Raw genomic sequence first — 25,206 nt, forward strand, 5'->3', positions numbered from 1 at the left:
TTTGTGATTAAATTGACATTAAAGTTTACTGTTGGAAAGTGATCAAATCTAAACATACTGAATACTGGTGAGGAGCTCTGTAGAAGGAAGGTGGTCTGTAGGTGGAAATGTAGATCAGTTTCTGTCTGGGAATCCTAAAAGTGACTAACTCTTGTAGATCAGTTAGTATTTGACTAACTTTTTTGTTTGTTTTTTAAATCCCAGTAAAATGAAGACTTGGGCCTCTTGGTATCGTTCAGAACTCAGATCCATCCACATGACCAGTCTTTATATCTGAGCTCGTGCTGCTGTTCGTTCTGATCGATCACATGAACAGCATTAGATTAAAGGCTGTTTTCCTCATCAATAAAATCGATCATACATCCCTGAAGTATTTCAGCTTGTGATGTTCTTAGTTTACAGAACTCTGTACCTGACAGCTTCTCTAACAGAGTATTTAATATTAAATTTTTATACAAACTTTTATCCACATGTACAAACTGCATTAATCTTCCAAGTGAGTGAAATGAACAGAACTGAAACCCAGACCTTTTTTCACCAGACCTGACGATGTAGGCCGGTTCAGATGGGCAGGGCAACATGACTTCCTCATTAGTCCCATCTGCAGACCAGCGACGCCGTCCGCTGACCATTCCTGGTTTTGTTGGCCAACGCTTCTCATTTCTGATCCAACCGTTTCCTAGTGAGGCTGAAAACGGCTTCAGCAGCCTGAAACAGAACAACGGTGTTCAGATAACCCACCAGGCTCAGCGATGCTAAACTAGATCCAGGAAGACGTTTTATATTTTTCCTGGTTTTAAGCAGTGGTATCATGTAAAATCAACTTCTGAGTTGATTTAAATTGATAAAATCAATGTATGATGGAATATCATGTTATTCCATCAAAAACATACCTTGATACTTTCATGTATGTTTGAGAAATCCTTTCATCTCCATGGCAAACATCAAGCTGTAAATAAACACCTGGTTGGACATAGACGTGTCTTTGAGCTGCAGTTTGAGTTTCTGCCTCACAGAGCAGCCTTCCCTCACTGCAGTCCTTCAGACTAGCCAGCAACAATTAGCAAACATCTGGTGTAACTGAGCATCTGCTGAGCTCATTATAGGAGCTACTTCTTGGAGGCCTGGTGAATAGAAGGACTGGCAGACGAATACTCAGGTGGGAATGAATGGGATCAATGAATGGATAGATGAATTGATAAATACATTTACAGAATAAGAATGAAGTCTGAAAAGACGATCACTTTTCTCCAGACCAAATTCCATGCTGTTTCGAACTTTTCCGCCGTGGCCAGGAACCCTGAAGGCGCTTCTGCAACTTCCAGTCTTTCAGTTTGTTTTGTTGGTTTTCCTCGTGTTGAAACGTTCAGACACCTATGATATTTTACATGATCTCCTTTCTTCACGTTTGGAGCCGAGTCACTTCACTCTGGTTTGAGGTTTCAGCTCTTCTTCCTTCCAGGAGGTCAGTGATGCACCGCTGACCTCATGGTGAGAATGTGACAGGTAAACTCTGAAGCCGAGTACTCATCTGTTCTCATCTGTAATATGAACTGATTTCTCTTTAAGCGCTGAACCGTCTCACAAACCAAAGTCACCGACAAAACACCTTGAAGATACCGACTTGCAGAGATACACAAAAAGTCCTTTATTGACATACTTTCCCTTCTTTTTTTTTATTGATGGCATTTAATCATCTCTGTTTGTACAACAAAAAGAACAGCTTTAAACAACTGAAATGCCCCCAAAATGCAAAGACGTCAAAGGAAGTCCAAACCGGTGGTGGACATGGCTGTTCTGCCTGTGGGCCTCCTGCTCCGATCGTCTGCTTCCAGTTTGGTTTGAACTCTGTAATGTTGGCACAAAGGCATGTCAGTCCAGTCCAACGCAGCATTCTGGATTTCTGCTCGGCCGTTTGTCTGCATGGAGGTCCGGTCCGGTCCGGTCCGCTCTCTGGTGCTGGTTCTGGGTGGGATTCCGGTGGAGTCGTATGGGACAGGATGGGGGAGGTGGGGGGGTCAGATGCGAGTGAGTTGGTGCCAGAGGCTGGACGGCAGGATACTCTCCACCTTCTCCATGATGAAGTTCAGAGGAGCGAACAGCGTGCTGAGGAACTGCAGCAACGCAGAAAAACGCAAAGTTACACAAACCCTGAAACTCTTCAGGAGCTTCCTGATTATTTTACGTTTCACTCAGAATCTGCACAAAAAAAGGAAATCCATGTTGATTTTATTTTTTATTAAAATATGTAGGAAGACCGGTTTATTTCAAGGTATATTTGTGAGAAAAAAGGATCATGATTAAACCAAATTGTCTCTGCTAGTCTCTCATGTTTGGTGCTGCTGATTGGGTAGTTGAAGACTGCAGGAAACAGCCTCTGTAGTTTTTGTTCTGCCTGACCCTCATAATTGTCACCAGCTTGTTCACCCACTACAGTGGGATGGCATCCTCTTCTTTAACAAGTATTTGTAACACGTCAGCAAGTCTGGCATGAATAACATCTGTTGTCAGCAGACAGGCTAGTTCTGTTCCCCTCCCCGCCTGTGGTGGCGCTGCTCCACAGGCGAAGGAAACAACACGAAAACCTCTGCAGAAGACATGAGCAACTTCCTTCTTCACCAAATGATGAAGGATTTCTCCCATCTAGTATAAAAAACCACAAGCTGTTTCTCCTTCAGCCTGACCCAAACGTTTGCTTTGGTTGTATTTACCCTGAATGCCTTGTGCTATAGTCCACTTCCTACTTTTGGAGCAGTCTCTGGTCCACTTGGCATGTACATGTGCATTTGAACCGCACTAGAACTGAGACCAAGGGTTTTAGGCAGACCAGCATTCCCTTCTCTGATCCACATCAGAGTTTGATTACGTGTTCACAACTCACTAAACGAACCGGAACTTCTAAACGCACAAAGCTAGAGTTTGATAAAAGCGGACTAAACAAGGCTGGTGTGTGTGGCCTTTGAGTCCGCACACACAGCCCATACCGTCAACAGAAGATGAGATTCTGATCAGTAATGGGGGATTTCAGGTTGTTTATTGCAGAACTATATTCTAAAGGGAATACGACACTGGACCGAACCATAAAGCTTAAATCATCATTATAGACAAGTTTTCTTAGAGGAAAACACAAACAAGCTATTCAGTTGGATCCATGTTAAAAATGCTGCGCCACATCAAGCAAACAAAAACCTTCTGCTCAAACTTTGAGCTGCTTTGGAAGTGAACAGAGGCGATGGCAGCTTCAGAACCGCCTCTTTTAGGTCAGTGAGGCTCAGATGGCACATAAGTAAAGAGGAGACTGAAGCAGACTATCTCCATGATAGTCTGCTTCAGCATCTCTCTTCAAAGAGCACTTCAAAGTGAAGGTGTGTGTTCATGTGTGTGAAGAGTGCAACCTGGGAGATCTGACTGGGTCTGAAAATGACACCACTTCTTTATCAGCAGCATTGCACCTCATGTTTAGCAGATCTGAGTTCCAACAGGCAGCCAGGCCAAAGTTTAGCACAAGTTTAAGTTGATTTAATTGATTGATTCAATAATGGAAATGGAAATTAGATGGAATTAGCACAACATGCTACACAATATTATTATGACATGTTTGGGTCTGGACACAGTGGATAATCTACAGTTCTACACAGCCAGACCAACCCTGTGTTTATCCACCTTCACTACGTCCATAAGATGGACAAAACTCAGGCTTTACTATGGAAGAAAGAAAGGAAATCAACAACAGAAAGACAAAGTTAGAGAAATCAAACACTTCCATTTGGAAACTAAGGTTACATTTCAAACTTTTGATGACTGCAGGAACCAGGAGCCACTTGCTTGGCACAAAACGAGCGAGAAGCTTTTCACAAACCAAAGCAACTAGATCAGCAATCAGTATTAGATTAAACAAGGTATCCTTTATGAAGGAGAAATATTCAGTGGAGTTGTGACCAGAAGATGCTGCTGCATCAAAGGCCTGAGCTTTTTCTGCAGCTTCATGCTTTTTATGACTAGACAGTTTCCTTTATTAGCTCTGCAGATAATTACAACACTGAGTGTGTTCTGAGCCCAACATCAAACAACTCCTATAAATATAAAAAGCAAATAAAACAATTAAGGCTGAAGTAAAACGGTAAATGTTAGAACTCTGAAGCCGTGTGTGTGCAGCGGAACGCTCCCTGCAGCACACACGACTTTATAAAGGAGAAGTCTGCTGCTGCATGTGCTGCAGGAGTGTCTGCAGCTTCGTCACCACATGTCCAACTATCTGAACAAGTCACAACATTCAAGTCTGAATACTCACGGCCTTAGCAAATACGCCCATGAGTTCAGGGAACTGGTGTGTGAGCAAAGCCAACATGGCGGTGAAGGAGCAGAGGCCCGCCGTGAAGAGGATGAAGAAGGGCAGCTCCTTCTTGGGGTAGACCGACACCTCGTGAAACACTGCTTCCACACGACACACACACAACAACACAATGTTAGCACAACATGGGAAAGGTAAAACCATCTGCCAGTTGAAATAGAACTTTTTCATCAGTAGTAAGCTGAAAGGTTCTTGTATGCTAGTATACCTGAAATAAGACAAACCTTACAGACTAGAACCAAGATCAAAAATACTTGGTAAGATTTAGTTTTTTTGCCGTGACGATGAAATCTACCTAGTCTGTCCGTGTGTGTGTGTGTGTGTGTTAGTGTGTCTCTTACTGGGTAGCAGCTCTCTGTCGGCCGTCTCTGTGCAGATGGGGTAGGGGTAGAAGAGGTGACCCTTCTCTAGAGGATATGGAATCATTCTGAATGCTAGAAAACCCAAAAACAAGGAGAGTTTGTGCCAAACTGCTGGATCAGCTACTCCTCGTTTCAAAAGGCTGGCTTTTTGTATGTGTGAGTGAGCGTGTGTGTGTGAGCGTGTGTGTGTACGTACTGCCCTCCCATGTACAGTGCAGTAGGTTGAGCGCCCCTTCCACCCGTTTCCAATGCTGCAGGTGGAAAAAGGCGTAGGCGATGGCTTCACTGTCGCCTCTCTTCAAGATGTGTTCTGGAGGAAGAATCAAACTCTTCATCTCCAGCAGATACTGATGAAGAGGAGGAAGATCAGAGATAAAACCCATTAGTTTACTGAACAGTGAATGCATCGTTTCCTTCCCCCCACTTCTCAGTCACGCTTAGCCAGGCTCCAACTCACTTTGGGGACGTGAGGGTTGAACTCCACCGCTCTGTGGATGGCTTCTACTGCATTCATCTCTGCTGTGCTCAGGCCCCGCCTGGACGCTGCCTCTGGAGAGAACCTACACACACACACACACACGCTCACACACCAGCTACCTCATCAGAACAGATTCTGTTTGTCTATCTTGATGATGTTTAGTTCTAGAGGCTGTTCTATTTTAGATTTATCCTGAAGTTGGAGCGGTGTTGATGCAAAGTGATACTCACTTGTCCGACACTGCCCTGGCTTTGAGCAAGGCAGCTGTGTAGCATATCGTTGCAGATTTAGGTAAGCTAATATCTGTCGGGGGGGACAAAAAGCAGAAAAGCAGGAGCTGGTGTTAATGTCAGTGACAGGTTTAGGTGACGGGCGGTGGAGGTGTGGTCGCCCCGTGAGGTGGTGATGGGAAAAATGCTCAGAGATTTCACTCTTGTGGAGAAATGTTACATTATTATTTGATTCCTGGTGCATAAATGCAGAGAGATTTTGTAGAAAACTCAACACATTTATGCTTTCTGAAATTCTACCAGAGGAATCCAGCTCATTGGAAGAAAGCTCAGATTGAAAACAGAAGAGATGAGAATCAAGTTGTTTAAGTGGCCAGTGGTCAGGTTTGGTCCAAACCTACTGCAGACAGTTGGTCCAAGCGCTTTAAACGTCACATAAGATTAAATACTGTCCAATGGGAAAAAGCGCTGTTCATATCATTGATTGCAGAGCTATCAGTAATTATTCAACTGCTAGCTTTTTCCCAGTTTTGATTCTTTTTTTTCTCTTGAATTGAATAAGTTTTATTCTGAGTGAACTTAGGCTACTGCAATAAAAGATTAATTAATTTTAAGGCTTTTGACACATATTTACCAGAGGTACAAATAAATGTGTCACACACAATCTAAAAAATAAATCCATATAGTTGTATTAAGGTTACATAAACCTTTACCCATATAGCATCTGTCAAGATATAAAGTCACTAAGTTCTGCACAATAAATAATTAAAACGCTGAATATAAACACTATGTTATTTGTATTTAAGAGACTCCACAGAACAGGAGAGAACACTGTGTCTCCAGCTTGGCATTGGGAACCATCAGCAGGTCAGGGACCAGTCAGGGAATCCCTCTGGTGTAGCCTGGGGTCCATGAAGAGGCAGAGTAAAACACTTTACAGTTTCCATTTTAGCTCAGGCTTTCTACAGCTCCATCCTGAGGCCCACATGGTGCAGTTAGGACATTTCACCCTGGCCTGCATGGAATCCAGTCAGACACAAGGTGCATCAGCTGAACACTTGCAATAACTTTTAATGGCTTAAAACCCATTTTCCTGTTAAATTAACTTGATTAAATCTTAAACAGGAGCCGTTTCTAAAACTGAAGCCATCAAGGCAGCGGAGCATTAAATGGAAGAGATTAAATGAACCTTTGAGCCTTTGGTTGGTTCAGGAAACTAATAACATTTTATAGTTTTTCAGTAATTTACCAAACAAAACAGATTGCAGAGTTCAGCTGGAAGAAGAGCTGAGGAACAGCTAGCTGTCATCAATCAGGTCTGGAGGAGCAGGAAGTGTGCTGTGTGAAAAGGAAGTGTGCTGTATAGACAGGAAGTGTGTTGTGTGGAAAGGAAGTCTGTTCTGTAGACACAGGAAGTGTGTTGTGTGGACAGGAAGTCTGTTCTGTAGACAGGAAGTGTGTCGTGTGAACAGGAAGTTTGTTGTGTAGACAGAAAGTGTGTTGTGTAGATAGGAAGTTTGTTGTGTGGGCAGGAAGCGTGTCGTGGACAGGAAGTGCTTTGTGGACAGGAAGTAGGTTATGTGGACAAGAAGTGCGTTGAGTGGACAGGAAGCACGTTGTGGACAGCAAGTGAGTCACGGATATGTGAACTCACCATCATACTTGGCCAGAACCGCCTGGACATCGGCGTAGTTCTGGAGCTCCAGTAGTGACTCCAGCAGGTTCTCATGGATGTTGAACATACTGAGGAGAGGGAACTCCTTCATTAACTGGAAAACACACAACTGTTGTTACATGTTATATCAGGCAGGGGGCAGCACAGTCAACAGGTAAAAACAATGATGTGTCAACAGCAACGTAATTATATTAAATAGAAACTCAGAACTCAGTGATATTTTTTGTAAAAGCAAATTTACTGCGCACTTACATCTCTCATCATCTTGACTGCTTCTCGTGTTCGGCCCAGCTTTCTGGAGCACATGGCCAGCCGCCTCTTTATATACACCAACACGTTGGTGTCTCTTCCTGGGACACACACACCGGAAACCAAATCACCACAAACTCAACACATTCAGCAAACAAATAACTGAGAGCGTTCTAGAAAAGGAATTTCTAACCTTTGCATTTTTTAATATTTTTGTGTCATTATAACCACACATACACATTTTGTGAGAGACCATCACAAAGAGGCGCAAATGTGAAAAAAAAAAAAAAAAAAAAGATTTTGAAAAAAATCTGAAAAGTGTGACATAAATTTAGATTCAGCCCTATTTGCCCTGAAATCCCTAAAGAAAACTAACTGCCTTCAGAAATCACCTGACTAATTAACAGAGTCCATCTGTGTGGGATTTCATCTGACTGATCAAAGGTCCTGGTCATTTTGGAAGTAAGCACAAGAGTTTACATTTTGGAGAAAAAGCATTTTTAAAAGGGAGATTTTCTTTTATCGAACAAGAACGATTCTTAACTTATGCTTAGCTTAACGACAAACACCTTTTGTAAAATCAATGTTCTGTTGAACCACAGAAGTTTGATATATTTTAATTCACACCATAGTTATATATTTTTGGGTTAACAAATAAGGTTAAACTGAGAAAAAAATCAAAACAGAAAAAGTGGAATTTGTGAGAAAACAAAACGTCCATCACAGCACCCTCCGTTATACACTACTTTATGTTGCTCAACCTCATAATATCCTGCTAACATACATGGTAACTTTAGAAACTGCGGTGTGAAGCCCTGACTCAGTCGCTGTTACTCACTGTGCTGGGCTTCGTACTGTGTGCCATGGTGCTGCAGCTGCTGGCTGCGGCGGTAGCAGCCCTCTCCGGCTTTAAGCGCCTGTTTAAATAACCGCTCAGCCTCCATTATGGTGGTGGCTTCCTCCTCTGCCAGGAGGATGTATGCTGTCGCACAGCTATGGGAGGACAGAAGAGACAAAAAGCCACCAGAGGATTAAAAACCAACACGGTCTCACGTCAGCCATCATGTTTGCTAAGTCAAGACACAGCGATTTTATGCTGTTCTCAGAGTGCGGCTTTTCCTTCAGGTCCTGGTTCAAAACAACATGTTCACATTATGATTATACAGCTTGATATATGAATATTACTGAAACCTCCTCACAAACAGAGCCTATAGCTTTATGAATGTGAAGACCTGGTGGAACCAAAAGTGTTTGGAGAATATGGAAGAAATAGTTTATATTCTTCCACATGGAATATTTCTAAACTGGAATATTTTAAGGTAAACTGGGAAAGTTACAGTTTAGCTTAAAGATAATATTTCCCAACTACAAAGTACTGAGGAGTTCTGAGGCTACAACTTTAAGGGTATGGAGGTTTTTCTCACAGCATTTAGTGAGAAAACGTGGAAAATGGCAAAATTCTAAATAACTTCCTTAATTTTTCAAAAAAAGTTTTTACGTTCACTTGTGATGGTTTTTGGTTTAACGTGCCGAATACGTTGGGATGTAGCAAACTTTCTAAGTCCAAACTTCCGTCTCTGAGGAAACGGCTTTCTTCATTTTTCTGAGCTGTGCGGTCCATAGTAGTTTGTAACCTGTACTTCCTATTTATTACAACCTTACCTGACATCAACGTCTGTCAAAATTATGCCTTGTGTAATCTGGTTGACTTACTCCTAACCACTAGAGTGAAACATGCCTAGTAATTCACAATCCCTTTTAAAAGTTTGCTCAAAATTTGTGAGGAAACAGTTATATTTACCACAAATAACAATTTAGATAGTTATCGTCACATCCTCAGTTACTGTCTGAATGTCAAACACTTAGTATACTCTAACTAAAGATGGACTGATATGAAAATGTTTTATCATCTCAAACCAAACATGTCTGAAGACTCTCAGTTTTTCAGCTTTTTATATTTAAGGAAATGTTAAAGGAAGTCATTTTGTTTGAATTGTTCATTTAGAAATGCTACTCTCCATTCCGGCATACAGCCGACTGCTTCCTGCCACAGATCATAATCGGCCGATTTCCATGACAAAGTGTATGATCGGTGATCGCCGATCACGGTCTCTTGTTGCCGATCACACAAAGCGATCACCTGCTTCTCATTCTACAGCCTGCCTGTGCAGCTGGTCTGCTCTTTCCTGCACACTGCGCAAACGTGCAGCAACAAATCCTAAGCGATGTGGTGTGGAATGGGGTAAATGGGGACTCACCCGGATTAGCATGACGGTCAGAAAGCTAAACAAATAACTCGCAAAATTATTGAAGTCTTCGAGCTGCGATGTAAGACGCTGGTTCTGCTCTCGCTGTTGAACCGCTGCTACGCGCTACAGGTAGTAATATTTCACAGACGGAGCGCCGCTTCTGCTCCACCTGGTAGTGACTCTCACACCGAACCTCTGTTTAAAGCTGCAGCATCTAACTTAAAAAAATTTATTTTACATACGTATTAAAACTTTCGCTGTCCTAACATGAGACAGATAATCTCTAAAACAAATAATCGATCTCCTCCCAGTTCTGCATAATTACTCCGCCCAGTCAGAAACATCCATCAGAACTAGCAGTAATCAGCTAGCCACTATGCTATCAGGAAGTTTTCAATCAGTAACTCTGGATTGTTTATTGTAATGCCTATTGTATTTGCCTTTGAATATTAAGTTTTATACTTGAATTTTTGGCAATGTTGAGAGGTTTTATTTCGACTTTTTGCAGTATTTAGCCTCTTCAGAACCTTCATATGTTTTCAGTCTGTTAAAGATAGTATTACTATAGCAGTACAATTTGCACAATGCCTGTTTTGTTCTATTCTTGGAAAAAGTTATGAAAAACAAGTTTTTGTGTAAATTAAGATGAATTCATGGTTCCTTTTTCCACATAATGTAACCGTTAGTGATTATGATTAAAAAAATAATAATTATATGATCGGTATTGGTGATCGGCCGTGATCGGCCCTCATGGGTGATTGGAATTGGAATCGGCAGGAAAAATCCTGATTGGCACATCTCTAATGTAAAGTACAAAGCGCAGTGTTCCTAGTGCATTTTTTATAATAATAGTTATAAAAAATGTCCTACACACAACTGTACACTATGGATTATTGTTGTCAGTACAGAACTCACTCTTCTAGCTCCAGCGCTTCGTGTGCTGCAGAGATGCGAGCCTGCGGGTTTCTTTCTCTCCACGCCTTCTGCATGACTGCAGGAACACACACACGCACACACACACACACACATACACACAGCCCCTTATTTATTAGGTACAAGGTCATGCACATATCATATGTAGGTTTTATGGATTTCCTTACTGGCATCGGCTGGTCGCAAGTGGTCTGAGTCGCATGTGAAGAAGGTCTGATGGTCCTGTGCTGACAGATTCATGTCGTAGTAAGTCAGCGGCTCTCGACCCGTTACCCATGTATAACTGGACAGAGGAAACACGGCACAACAGGAGAAACCAGGTGTTATTGGCTGAAGCTTCCAAATCAGGATTAAAATCACGTTATGGCAAAAAAAAAAGCAGCAGCTGAGTTAAGAGGAATCACGAGGAACAACAACGTCTAATGGACGGGTTACAAACAAGAAAAACTGAAGATCAGACATGAGAGAATTAGAAAAGGACAGAGCAGCAGAAGAACAACACAGACGAGTCTTTTCTCATACTTACCGATTATATTCAGCTCCACGAAATAAATTTAGAGGATTTCTCCACACTTTACATTCTGCAGAGCCAGAGAAAGAAGAACAGAGACCAGGAGAGTCAAATCAGAGTAGTTCAGTCTGCTCTTCACATCGACCCTGCAATCCAGTGGTCCCCAAGCTACGGCCCGCCGCCACATTTGGTCCGGCCCCCCGAACAATACCAGAGAGCATTCAGATTTTTTTTCATATATTGTATTTTCCGGTTTATATGTGGATTTTTCTTCAACCACCAGGGGGCTCTTTAGCAGTAAGTGTGTCCTGTAAACTGTGGGTGTTTTGTTTTGCATGGCGCATTGCTGCCATCTGTTGGACTTTTAGGGAACTGCTTGACTTTTATGTTATTTAATCAGTACGGTTGTTTGCTAGCGGTTGAGCAGATGAACACACGTGTTTGTTATGAACGCCGCATTCCAAGTTTCCCTCAATGAAATATATACTAGTCAGTCCCAGTGACCGTTTCACTAACGGTTTTTGCCCATGTGCTTTCTGGGTAAAAATCAATCGAGAAACGATGTGGAAGGTTTTGTCCACCCGCAATGAATTTTCTTGGAAGAGCTGTTTTGTCCAGCCGTAGTTTTTCTTTATGAAGAAGTTTTATGAGCAGCGCGCTGCTGAAGTTTTGCTTCCTGCTTGGGAAAAAAAGTATCGGAAACCGTTCGAATGTTGAAGACGGCTTACAAGGATGACGCTATGTGTCAAGCTCAAGTTTACTTTATTGATTATTAAATGCAATTTCTGTTCTGGTCTTTCAGTCTCTACTAATGCATAACCCAAAAATAATTGCCAAAACTAAAATGTGACTTAAGATTACTAATAAATGCTGTGATAAAGCTAAAGTTATAACTGGTAACTTTACCAAGGAGTTGAAATTCTGAGTCCCTCAAAAATACTCGGAGCAATTTAAGTTAGCTAAAAAAGGAACCTGTATTTTGAAATGTTCTGAATTTGAAGCACCAATGTGCCAAGAGGAAGACAATGAAGAAGTAAAGCATGATGGGATTGTGTGACCAGCATCTTTAGTCATCACTTCTCTGTGATATTTGGACGAGAAGCGCAGCTGCTTCTTACCGGACACACTTTGCCGATTGGAGTCAGCGTCTCCGTTGCTCGTGTTAGAGTTGCTGGGAGAACTGCTATCCACTCCACCCAGCAGGGGGCGCAGGTGGCTCACAGACACTTGCTCTATGAAGGAGGTCCCATATTTCCTGAAATACCACCACTCAAAGATCTGAGAAAGGAAGCAAAGATGATAGAACGTTTAGTTAACTGAGAATTAAAGTAATTTCCATCAAATTGAAAAATGTTAAAAATCAGAAAATTGGACTTAAAACTAGCACAAGAGAAACTGAAAGCAGCACAAGTAGTTTCATAGCACTTACCAAGTAAACAGGAATAAAATCAAGGAGCTAGCTGATAAAACACCTCATCAGCTAAACAACTTTGCCAACAATGAGCAAGTCTTTTCTTTACACAACTTTGTTGTTGCAGACTAACAAGCCTCATTAACACAGCCTGACACATGAACCCAAGTGTGTGCTTCTTCAGTTCTTACCAATTATCAACTGCAGCTAAAGCAGCTGCTCATCAGTGGAAGTATCAGTTTTATAGTCAGCAGTTTGTTGGGTCAGAGGGTCTGAGGACAGTTCAGACATGTTCACAGGGAACCCGACCCAGAAGCCTTTGCAGTGCTGAGTTTGAGCTGACCGGTTTCTTCTCTGTAAACTCAAGTCATTTAAACTGGCTTCAAACACGGCAGCCTCCCCATGGTTACAGAGGAACAGAAAGAAATGGATTCTATAGAGAATCACAATTAGAATGGATTCAAAATACTCAAAAATCAAATTTTGCCTGTTTAACTTTTTGTAAAATAATGTAGATGTTTTAAGAAAAAGCCAGGCAGCTTAACTAACCTAATGCTGGTAATTTAAGTTCCAAAACTTTATGTACAAATATATTTTTGTTTAAATATAAAATGATGAAATTTGATACAGAATAGAACCATATATAATTGTTTTTAAAAAAATTATTTTTGTTTACACCGTTTATTCCTCTAGGCAGTTACATAATTTAAACAGAATCTATCGATGGTTTGAGTAGAAAAATTCAGAATCAAATTCTGTTTCTAAAAATTGGAATCGAATTAGATCTAAAGCGCAGTCTGATTAAGAAACCATTTTTCAAAGCAGTGGTGAGCTTTTAGATCCCTAAATTTAAAAAAGTATATATAAATTATGAGGAGGAAAGAAAGTAAAAAAAAAAGTATCAAGTTGGACATCGCTTTACCAATACCACAAATAATTAGTGGTATAGAGGTAAAGCGATGTCCAGCCTGATAATTTTGTGTTCAATGAGATGTTGGAAATTACAGTGGCGCAGTTGGTAGAGCTGTTGTCTTGCAGCAAGAAGGTTCTGGGTTCGATTCCCGGCCCCGGTCTTTCTGCATGGAGTTTGCATGTTCTCCCTGTGCATGCGTGGGTTTTCTCTGGGTACTCCGGTTTCCTCCCACAGTCCAAAAACATGACTGTCAGGTTAATTGGTCTCTCTAAATTGCCCGTAGGTGTGTGTGTGTGTGTGTGTGCATGGTTGTTTGTCCTGTGTGTCTCTGTGTTGCCCTGCGACAGACTGGCGACCTGTCCAGGGTGACCCCGCCTCTCGCCCGGAACGTTAGCTGGAGATGGGCACCAGCAACCCTCCTGACCCCACTAAGGGACAAGGGTGTAAAGAAAATGGATGGATCGCTGAGGTAGGAACATTTCTCAAAATGTAGGTTGTCAACAAAAAAACAAAGTTACAATGAAAACGTGGCATGAGAAAAAAAGTACACCCCATGATTCTATGGGTGTACTTAGCAGCAGTAGCTTGTCATTTTCAGTGACTTTATTCGTCTCTCACAGCACTGTGGAGGAATTTTCATAAGCAGTTTTTCTTTGATTGTCTTTTTCAGTCCTTTTTTTGTAGATTAGCTGATGTGTTTGGGATGGCATCATTTTGTTTTTTTTAAGTTTTCAGAGAACACACATTTGGTCTCAATACTCCCATGGTGTTTAGATAAGCTTAAACCAAAATTATCATCCCACCTCCAAAAAAAATTGGTTAGTCTAAGACGTACTTATGAATGTCAGAATTTCGCTGAGATGTTGACAATAGCTTTGTTTCTAATAAAAATGTGCGCAAATCTTGGTCGATATTCTGTGAATGTCGGGGAAAACAAGTTTTCGCAATTGTGATATTTCCGTTAAGTAAGAAACATGATGCTGTGAGAGCTGGTGGAGCCAGCTGCGGATTGTCAGAAAAAAAAACAAAAAAACATCATGCTCCTTTCACTTCCTGTTGTCTTCTTCATGGTTTCCACCAGTAGTGACATCCGGCTGTTGATCACTTGACTGGTATGATGCAAAAAAAATTTTATTGCAGCGTTGAAATACATCTATTTCGATCTGGCAGAAAAAACGTCCTCCTAGCAAAACTTTTTATCAAAAATAAAAAAGTTTTTTTTGTTTTGTTTTTTTTCCCCTGAAATTGCCGTGTTTCCAGAGCTAATTAATTTTTCTAATTTCAATTTGCACAATTTTATGGCGAACAGCAATGCAGCTAGTGATGCTCTTTCCTTTTGTGAATAATCCTCTTTACCTTGGAATGAAAACTCGATGGCCAACAATGACAGTAACTGTTGCTCAAGTCTTTCTTCCATTGCGTTAACACTCCCCTGTAAGTTCCAGACCAGAAAACAATCCAGACTAAATTTTCATAAAGATTCTCACGCCTGCTGAAGATCAGTTAATCAGGTGCAGCACCTAGTTCTCCCTTCAGGTTTCCACACATCCATTGGACGTCATTTATTAATAAATGACACTCTATGAGAGTTCTTGGTTTCCGCACAGTTAAGATTGGATTTCTTTTTTTTTTAGAACCTGGTAAATATTGGGGATGTAAAACTTTAAAATGAAATGAGCGTATACTTTATTTTTTACTAAGATTTTTAATTTACAACCATTTACACACTGAAATGACCAGGAGGAGCAACACAAACTCCAATTATTTCGCCACTGCCTTAACAAAAAAACCAAGCCGTTTTCATTTAGTCATCTCAGAGCATGTGCCAAGCTCAAAACCATTTCCAAGCCTCCTACGCAAACTGGCTGAAAGCCTGCAGGGAAGAGAGAGGGAGTTAATTAACAGAAGGATTATTTTAAACTACAGATCAAACACTGCAGCACAGTTTGCCGTCTCTGTAAAAAGACTGGAAGAGGGAAAAATCTAGAAATCAGTGGGTACATAATGTACAGCAATAAAGATGTTGAATTGTAGTCGGGCGGTCAGACGGGCATCCGTATGCTCCACTAAAGAACAACCAAGAGAAAAGACTTCCAGTCAAATGAGGCTTATTATGGCTTTTAAACCACTAAGTGATTCTAACAAATCACCGGTTTGGCTTACAAAGTGTACAAAGGAGCCAATAAAACTCATTTCCCTCCAACGAGATGAATGAGAACGCGAGTTAAAAATCGCACTGTCGTCAAACTGAATATAGAACTTTTATTCTCAGTTAATGTTCTAAGAAATGTATCGCAAAATCTGAAAGCGATGAGTCCCAGACATTTTAACAGAGAGGCACCAAGAAATGGTTTGGTGATTGAAACTTGGCGATTTTCACCTTTTATCCATCCTGATAAATGACTGGTCAGAAACTCTAAAATATAAAATCAGCAAAAAAAACCTGATTTGTATAAAAATATTCTGGTGTAGGTAGGACTGAAACGATTCCTCAAATGATTCAAAGTACCTCGATTATTAAAATTCCTCAAGGAAAATTTACCTGCCTCAAAGCTTCGTTAATTTATGTTTTATTATTTAGCGCACAGTGTTCTGGCCGAAACATTATTTGCATTGTGCGGAGCTCTGACTTCTGCCTCTAAGTTGTTGATGAATGCTAAGTGTTGGCGGCATAATGTCCAATTTTCAAGTTCGGCCCATGGGGATTTTATTGATTAATGATAATACATTATCCGCTTTTCAATTTACCATATAAGTGCGTAATTTGCGAATTTGAAAATAAATTTGCTTGATGGAAACTCATATTTTGATAAAAAAAATATTTATATTTATAAACATTAACAACCATAACAGCTGTATTAGAATTGAATATCAATATTGTCCTATATTTTATTACTGGTGCATCCCTATATATACCCTATATATCTGAATTGTTAAGTACAAATATCTCATATGAAAGTCATCATCAATACCTGTTTTAGTGCCGATATGTGAAATCTAAAGACAAGCACAACTTACCAATATGAGTCCTGATATGAGGGACGAAGTGCCTGTCAGAGCCACGTAGAACTTGGGGGTCAAGGTGTTGAGAAACATGCTTACTACAGAGAAAGCACAAAAAACAAGAAGGTACAAGGGTTAGTTCTTCCTAATAAGACAGTCTCTCTTCAAGTCTACAGAGACCTGCTTTAGAAAACATGTTTGTAAGATCAAATGCTGTAGAACTTTTGAAAAAAAAAAAGTAGGTCGTGTCTACAGAGAAACATCAAAAAGGCTCAAGATTCAAGGATATTTGTAATTCTGGCACAGGACATGTTTCATGCAGAATATCATTTTCATGTTGTGTGTGGCGTTTCCCAGAGAGCCCTGCTGCTCAGATGTGAAATTACATAAGAACCAAGAGAGCAACGTAGAGAGTGAGGAACAAAATGAGAGAGGAAAGGCAGCGGAACTGGGCAATGCAGGGGCAAGGTTACTTTGAGTAGAAAAAAAGCGATTTATAACGAAAACTGAACATTAAATGGCTAAAATAAAAATATTTAGATACAGAAATCACTTTATCAAACTCCAACTAGGCCATAAAGGCATCTTTTACTTTCCTGGAACCTGTTGCTGTATTGTTAGGAATCACTAAGGATGGAAGCAATAACGAGTGAAAAATGGAAGAACCATTTCACCATAACGAGCCACACAAACCTGACCAGGAGGACCCGTCCATATACCACCATATATTATCCAACTGTATGATGTTCGGAAGAGGACATTTCTTGGTTCCAATTACACAGTTTAAAAAGGGCTTTCAACCGACTTTCCCAAGTCTCTTTATCTACAGTGAAAAAAATTTTTCTTTTATAACTTCTCCCTAAATTATTCCTTAAACATTTAACACAGTGACAAGTTACAAAGTAACAACAGCGAGGCAGTATCACTGAGGCTCAGACATAGAGAAGGCATGAAAAGTCTTAGTTCTCAATTACAATGTAGAAATGTGTAACTTTGAAAGAGCTGGGTTTCCTTAGATAGAAACTTTTTAAATTAATTTGACAAAAACAGTGAATTGAGCTTCAAGCACTGTTTGAGAACTAGGTCTTGTGATTAAATTGAAATGACTCGAGATGACATTTGTTGTGAATTGGTGCTATAGAAATATAACTGAATTGAAGTTAGGGAACAGCATGTCCCCATAGTGTCTGATAAGGTTTGTTGTGCGAACTCAGCTTGTTGATGTGTGAACCTTAAATGTGCACTGTCTCTTTAACAGAGCTAGCTGTGGTGGCGCAGGGGCAAAGCACAACCTATGTATTGAGGCCTTAGTCCTTGTGTCGGTGGTCGAAGGTTTGATTCCCGGCCTGGCGACATTTGCCGCATGTCTTCCCCCTCTTTCCTGTCAAACTACTTTCAAATAAAGGCCACAAGAGCCAACAAAACCTTAAAAAAATAAAATAAAATAGTGCTAGCTGTCATCAGCTTTCTAACTGCAGCAAAGTGCAGAGTGGGGGGAAAAAGTGCAAAGTCTCTACTTAAATTGACCAGATTTAATTGATGCAAGAATTTTATTCTTGAAACTCTTTTTATTTTTTACCCCTTGTATTTTACGTGTCTTAATAGAAAAGTTTAGGATCTGCAATTTGTGTGTCTGGAGCTTCAATGTAGCAACCTAAAAAAGACTGAAAAGGAGTTTTAAATACTATTTCTTTTGTCAATTTGCTTTGTAAATACCATAAAACATATGTTCCTGTGGAATTTTTAAAAAAAGTTTATCAAGGCAAAAACTTTATAATTTAACGCTGCGATAAACCAACACTCTCCCACTCATGTTGCAGTTTGTTTATTCAAGTTTTTTTTCTGATGTACATAAACTAAAAATTAATAAAACACAAATGGTGAAAAAAATATTGCAATGAAGATTTCAGTAGCAATATGTAATGATATCTCTTTCCTCTCATCTGTGCTTCCATCATTCTGACCTTTAGCATTTTAATGTCAGTGTCTGGTGTGATCTGCTGCTGTGACGCCCAACTAGCTAAATATTACATTAGCATGAAAAATTTAAGTTAACAACACTTGGAATACACAATCCCTCCGGATCACCGCATTTTTCACACTAATGCATAATTGAGAGTTTATTGCATATTTTCAGGGGAAAAAAAGGTGAAAAACATTAGCTTTAAGTGACTGCCAACTCCCACCAGCAGGTGGTAGTAATTCCAACTTCTACTACATACTCCGCTGCCTCAGCCTTACCTGAAGTCAAGTTATAGTCTGTAATTGTATCGTATCGTATCCTATTGTATCATATTGTATCCCAAGGTATTGAAAAAGAGATAATGAGGAAAAATTATTGCAAAATTCCTGGCAAATATTACCAAAATAATGACTTGGATGCACACAAAAAAAAAAATTTAATGGCAAAATCCTGGAGGGTCTGACTGTATTAGCCAACAATTGGTACACTCCAAATAATTGTGATGTGAATATTGCACACACTGACACTGCAATGGAGATATTGTCTTTAAATACAGTCATGTTAGTTTTACCCGATGGACCTTAAACAAGGTAGAAAAAGAAATGCTTACATTTACTTTAATTAGTGATATAATATTTTTGCCACACTCTCCATTCGTAGGACTATAATACTGGTAAATATAGAGCTATTCATTAGAGTTGTTGAGATAAAAATTTTATATATACAGTGCAGTATGATAATTCTTAATACTTTATCCCTCTAATCAGCCTAGTCTTAAGCCTGATACATTTGGGTGGGGATTTAAGGTCATGTTGCCTCCTTATTAAGTAATGCGGACGGGAGCAGACGCCACTCAGATAGCCCGGCCTTATGCAAACACAGACAAACATGTGCATAAATTAAGTGCAGCTGGATAGCTATTCAGAGTAGTGAAGTGGAGCCTCTCACTCTTACAGAGAAGGCCATTCTGAGCGGCTTGCAGTAAAACCCTCCTCACAGCTGCCTCTGGTCTGAAGTTAGAAGAGGACTCTGCTGTCTGCCTGACGAATGATTTCTAATTAAGTCACCCTATGAACCATAATTAGACACAACAGTTTATCCACATTACCCAAAGAACAGGGCGCAGAGCAAACTATACGTACGCATATTTCATTTATTAACAGCTTTGACGACATACCATTTATGCTCTTCATCTCTTTCAGTGCAACATTTTTCAAGTCAAAATCCCAAAGATTTTGACTTCAGTAGCTCAGATTGATCAGTAAAGTTGGAGAAAATTTTTTATTTTTCAACATGTCTTATTTTGAATTGAACGTGTGTTAGTGTTTCTACATAAAGTAATCACTCAACCCGGTAAATAAAAACTTGCTCATGTTAAACCTCGACTTTTACGTCTTCATTTCTGCTGCCACTGTCTACAAAAGCTACTGCAGATTTCGAAACAAAATTATTTGTGTCACATGTGGGCAACACAAATATTTGTTGATTACTTTTCAAATTACATTTATACTTCAAAAAGGCCTTTATTCTGCATTTTTGCAGATTTTGCCACACATTTAACAAACTAATCTTTCATTTTCTGATTTGTTTTCATCTCTTCAGACCTTAGGACAGGTCTATCACTATGCATGGTCTGCTGTACAACATTTTGCAGTTGCTAGTGACAGAGTGGACTGTGATTGTAGTGCAGCCTAACATATCCTTAGACATCCATCCAGTGGTTGTTATAGCGATGCTTTCCACTTCTTTTTGCATCTAAACAACTTGGAGTAACACATTTTCTTGCCTGTCATTCTGTTGCATTTAAAGTTCCAAGTGGAACAAGATAGCATTTATCTCAATGAGACTTAATATGCTGCTTTAATTTCTGGTGTGACAAGATTTTGTTACAATCAAAGAACTACAGGGTTTCCTCCAGTGTAATATCAGCCTGACGGGCCACCAGACTGTGTGTTTATTTTATGTAAGTTTTTTTTATACACCAGTAACAGTAAAGACAGAATAAGCTAGGTTAATAGCTGATGCATTGAACTGTGCGTGAGGGGGTGCGCACACCAATTGCACTGTCCCTGCACCTGCCCGATGACTTCACTATATATATATATATATATATATATATATATATATATATATATATACACACACACACACATACACACACTGAACCCCATTGAGAACCTCAAGGTTTTCTGAGTTAAAACATTAGTATTGTTGTTTCTAAATGAACATGAACTGGTTTTCTTTGCATTATTTGAGGTCTGAAAGCATCTTTTTCGTTACTTTGATCATTTCTCATTTTCTGCAAATAAATACTACATTTTTGCTTGGAATTTCAGAGACATGTCAGTAGCTCATAGAATAAAATAACAATATCCGTTTTACTCAAACATGTAACTATAAAAAGTAAAATCAGAAAATCTGCTCATTTTAAGTGGTCTCTTAATTTTTCTAGAAGTGTTTATGCACATAAAAACCCTTGAATCACGTAATTCAGCTATGAAGAGGCTTCCTAATGAGCCATACATTTGATTGCATATCCACCCTTTGCTAAGTTTCCTGCACAACATTCATGTGCAGTACTACACACCAGAAGCAAGCAGAAGGCTACAAAAAGCATGTGGTTGAAGTGCAACATGCTATGGAGCATTCAGATACCGGTGGAGATTTCAGTATGACTCGTTTTGACTGGACTGCTTTGAGCAACATTTTAGTTAGAATTATGTTCTAAAGTTCTCCTTCACCCTCGATCTCTAGGGTGGATGAAGCTACCACTTCAATGAGTTCATGTTAGAAAGGAGGATAACATGATGCATTTAAAGACAGAGTGCATCAGACAGATTCAGGACTAAATGTCAGCAGCGACAGTGGGAGAAGTGACCTTTCCACAAGACGCTACAGATGGCAAACTGCTGGTCTGAAGAGAATGATAACCAGCTATGTGACCATAACGTGTGACCATACTAGTCCTAGAAAGAAACTCTGCATGAATCAATGACAATTTACATCAGATGAAAATATTTTATCTGCTTAATATATCAGCTTATCACCACCACCCAGATTGCTTTAAGGTAGTATCTTCTGTTTAGATTGTTTTTGAAAACTGAAATATTAAAAAAGGGAGAGAAAAAAAGAACAGTTTACTTTAAGGTATGAAATCTAATCCTGGACTTCCATTCAGAACTAGCATCTTGACCAAAACAAACCCCACTGAACTGCAAACTTCAAGCAGCCCCATTTATTCCAGAAACATACACCTGAAGAGAACACTCTGGAGAGTTCCCTTCAGACAAAAGCTGAAGGTCTACAAGAACACACACCCACCGTCAGAGCATCTGCTGCATACGGATTGCTGCAAAGGCAGACTGATAAGTATTATTACCCAACCACAGTGTGTGCACAATAATTACACAGGGAAGTTTTGTGAGCATATCATCATTTTTAGGTATAATTTTTAACTCCAAGCTGGATAAACTTGAATGCTTAATGGGTTTAAGAGTAGCAGGTGGTGTGTTTCTGTGTAATGAGGGAGGACATGGCCTAAGGAGGTCAATGCCCTATTGCAAGGTGTGCATAATTATTAGCCAGCCTTTTTTTCTTTAAGTAAACTGGGCCAAAAACAGAGATTTAACCGACTCTGGAAAATAAAAAATGACCACAAGTCTTTAAGATGGTGCAGGACTCTTGATATTGATCACAAAACCATCAAACGTTTTGTTGTAAGTAGTCAAGAGGGTTACAGGAAATGTGTTGAGAACAAGAGACACCAATGATATGCGAACAATCAAACCTGAAGCGACCAGAAAGTCATAATCCTCCAGTTCTGTCATTCCAGAACTGCAACCTATCTGGAGTAGCTTTTAGTACCAGATGTTCAGAGCTCATGGACTTGGCCATGGTAAGCCATTCATTTGAAACAGGTGTGGAAAAAGCAGGACTTCATCTAGAATTAGCACGATAGTAGTTCAGTCATAAACTCACAGAGTCAAACCCTGCTCTGGGTTTCCTCTGGCTGTTCCTATAACTTCTACTGCAAAAATCTATTTAGCTGAAGTCCAGTGATCTTTGTGTGTTTATGAGGCAGCATAATGTGCTTCTAATAGGCGTGATAAGTAGCCTCTGTTACTAATATCCCCCAGGTTTAAGGTGAAAACCAGTGGCGCAACTACACATTATTCAGGTGGATGCGAAAACGTAGATGGGAGCCCCCCCTGAGGGAAGGAACGTCAGGGTGAAGGAGCGATGCTCACTCACTCTCTACCCTTCTTTACCCTTCTCTCGTGAAGGGTAAAACTCGCTACATTTACCTCGTTATGTGTGCGAGGTGAAGGAGCGTAAGTCGCGCTGAAGTGTACGGGAAAACATCATCGGCGCGCCGCCCCCCTCCAGACGGGGTTTTGGCGCCCCCTCTGGTGCTGCGCCCTTATGCGTTGCATACCCTGCATACCCACTTTTTGCGCCACTGGTGAAAACAGAGACAGTTTGTGATCGCACACTAGAGCGGCAATGAAGGTCTACCCTTCCACAAGTCAGCTGATATTGGACGGGTACTGGGGCTTCACAAAGCAAGCAGAGATGGTGAAAAGGCTTCATAATCCTCCCTGAAAGTGTCTTGTATCATCAGCTTGTGCTACTGGAACATTGATGCTTAAACAAGCTCTCCATCCAATCTGGCTAAACTTGAGCTGTTTTCACTAAGAATTACTAGCCACAATTACTAGTACTATTACACAATTACTAGTCTCATTGTGAAAAGCTGATAGAGACATATCCCAAAACATTTGCAGATCTAATTACACCAAAAAGTGGTTCTACAAGCAAATAGGGGTTGAACGACTACATATTTTTTAAGGTCGACTACATTATGATAATAGTCGAGTCGATGTCGACTAGTCCCGATGACGTCATAGTGACATAAGCGCAAAAACCCTTCACAACTGCTTGAAGGCTTTATCAGCTATTTTCACAGCGTCAAATTATCACACTGACCACAATGGCGCTTTTGGAACATCACAAACCAAACGTATTATGAACGGATTCCGTTTGGTTACAGTTGAATTCAACGAAACCACCTGATGCTTTTCCGCCCGATGCGCAGCAGGAAGCTCTGCTGACTCAGCAGCGTCTCTCTGAACCAACATGCAGACGGCGGCCGAGATCGCCTCTATCAGAGACCTCCAGATGAAGCTTGGACTTAGTTTCCCGATGTAGTCAAACCATATTTTTATAAGAGCGTAAAGCTGCCAGGTTAAAAACTTCAATACGCAGGAACCGGTGACGCTGATCAGTTGGGGGGATAAAAAAGCCCCCCCAACTTGTACTAGTTTATTTGACAGCAATCTGACTGTAAGGGGGCAGAGAGAGCGCAGCGGGAGGAGAGAGACCTGGGCCCAGCGAATGGAGGACGGGAGTCGAACTCCTGACTACCGCGGGCTAAAGTCTTTATATGCGGGGCGCCGCGCTAACCGCTGTGCAACGCCCCTATTGTGGGAGCCTATGCTGTAATTTACAGTTTGTCTTTGTTAAATTATTTACATTTTTATACAATTTGAGCTTTCCGACGAACTCACCTAGTCCATCTTCTTTCATTTCCTTGGAAAAATCTGTTTTGTCATCTGATTGCAACTAGTCGACTGGCCCAGAAAAAAGTCATTGCAGAGAAAAGAATCAACTAGTCGACTAATCGGTGCAACCCCTACAAGCAAATGACTCCAGCAGGATTATAGACACACAAAATCCAGTGTCATGATCGGATTAATTCATTTGTGTCCAAATGTCCAAATGTAAAAACCATACATTTGGATAATTTAATTCTCAATGTGATGAAGGAATTTTACTCATGTAAACATAGGTAATGATTACAATTTTATTTTTGTTAAATGAAAGTGCCATCCAACATGTTGATTTATCCATCTACATCTATCAAATAAAATAAAATTAGGTATTTCCATCTCAACATCAAAGTTTTATTGAAAAAGTTTCTTCTGGCTGACATCTGCTGTTTTGGGGAATTAAATAACAGAATTGTATATTTTTAAATCAATGAATTGATTAGTTTATCAATCTATTTTTTTAATCAGGGGAAGCTATGGGTTGTTTAAGGCTTTTATTTTATCAAGTTACAATAGTTCCTATTTGTAATTATTTTCTGTGACCACAGAGAACAAAGGAAAACACCTAATTACACGGCAACAGCAGATAAATACAAGGATTGTTCTTGGCCTACTCAACAAGCCGCAATGTAAACAGAGATATCTGCAACAGCTGGTATATCCCTCACACACATGGGCACTAAACTCAGTCACATCCACACACACACGCACACACACACACACACACGCACACACACACACACACACACACACACACACACAAACACAGTGAATCAGCAAGCTGTCACCTACACACTGAGCAAACCACTCGCTTCATGAATATCAATGCTCAATGTACAGAAGCACCTGCTGTACAGCATGAAAAGGCCATTTGAAGGGTGAACATCACAAACACAAGCGCCCGAGAATTCCTCACTATACACAGCGTGCCAGCTGCAGACCAAATTCAGCCACATCACTTACCCTCCATTCCACTATGGAGAAACGTCTAGACAGCAGCTAGCCAGGCATTCAGAGGACATGTTTGTTAGTGGGAGCCCCTAGCCTGGTGTACCTTGGCTTCCCCGAGCTGGGCCGCTGCATGTGTGTGTGTGACAGGAGGCCCATTCAAGTGGAAGCTGGTTCTGTCCCGCTCTATCCCCCGGTAACCCCACAGAAACCATACAGTGGGGGGTGGCGTGTAGCTACCCGTCTGGCCAATCAATAACGTGGATTTTAATGAAGCAGGGCAGGGGTGGGGTGCATCTTAGTCGACCCTCCTGTCGGGGT

The 25,206-nt window shown here is 40.5% G+C and overlaps 1 protein-coding gene across 6 annotated transcripts in view; it reads right to left on the reverse strand.

The window, feature by feature from the left end:
- Positions 1 to 1,624: 1,624 nt before the first annotated feature.
- LOC103465635 (suppressor of tumorigenicity 7 protein homolog) overlaps positions 1,625 to 25,206 on the reverse strand; it is a 48,032-nt gene continuing 24,450 nt past the window's right edge. For 3 of the 6 annotated variants that reach the window (XM_008410647.3, XM_008410644.3, XM_017305462.2), the window contains 14 exons: positions 16,381 to 16,463; positions 12,157 to 12,316; positions 11,054 to 11,108; positions 10,695 to 10,810; positions 10,510 to 10,585; positions 8,184 to 8,338; positions 7,349 to 7,446; positions 7,076 to 7,205; positions 5,422 to 5,494; positions 5,171 to 5,273; positions 4,910 to 5,060; positions 4,693 to 4,785; positions 4,292 to 4,434; positions 1,625 to 2,114 (listed from right to left, as the gene is read on the reverse strand). In XM_008410647.3, coding sequence (XP_008408869.1) covers positions 2,019 to 2,114; positions 4,292 to 4,434; positions 4,693 to 4,785; positions 4,910 to 5,060; positions 5,171 to 5,273; positions 5,422 to 5,494; positions 7,076 to 7,205; positions 7,349 to 7,446; positions 8,184 to 8,338; positions 10,510 to 10,585; positions 10,695 to 10,810; positions 11,054 to 11,108; positions 12,157 to 12,316; positions 16,381 to 16,458 — 1,527 coding nt within the window. In that variant the 5' untranslated portion in view covers positions 16,459 to 16,463 and the 3' untranslated portion in view covers positions 1,625 to 2,018. The remainder of the gene's footprint in view (positions 2,115 to 4,291; positions 4,435 to 4,692; positions 4,786 to 4,909; positions 5,061 to 5,170; positions 5,274 to 5,421; positions 5,495 to 7,075; positions 7,206 to 7,348; positions 7,447 to 8,183; positions 8,339 to 10,509; positions 10,586 to 10,694; positions 10,811 to 11,053; positions 11,109 to 12,156; positions 12,317 to 16,380; positions 16,464 to 25,206) is intronic. The other 3 variants (XM_017305463.2, XM_017305465.2, XM_017305464.2) reach the window with 3 other exon arrangements.

The sequence above is a fragment of the Poecilia reticulata genome, chromosome 6 (assembly GCF_904066995.2).
Source record: "Poecilia reticulata chromosome 6, P_reticulata-male-v2, whole genome shotgun sequence".
NCBI lineage: Eukaryota > Metazoa > Chordata > Actinopteri > Cyprinodontiformes > Poeciliidae > Poecilia > Poecilia reticulata.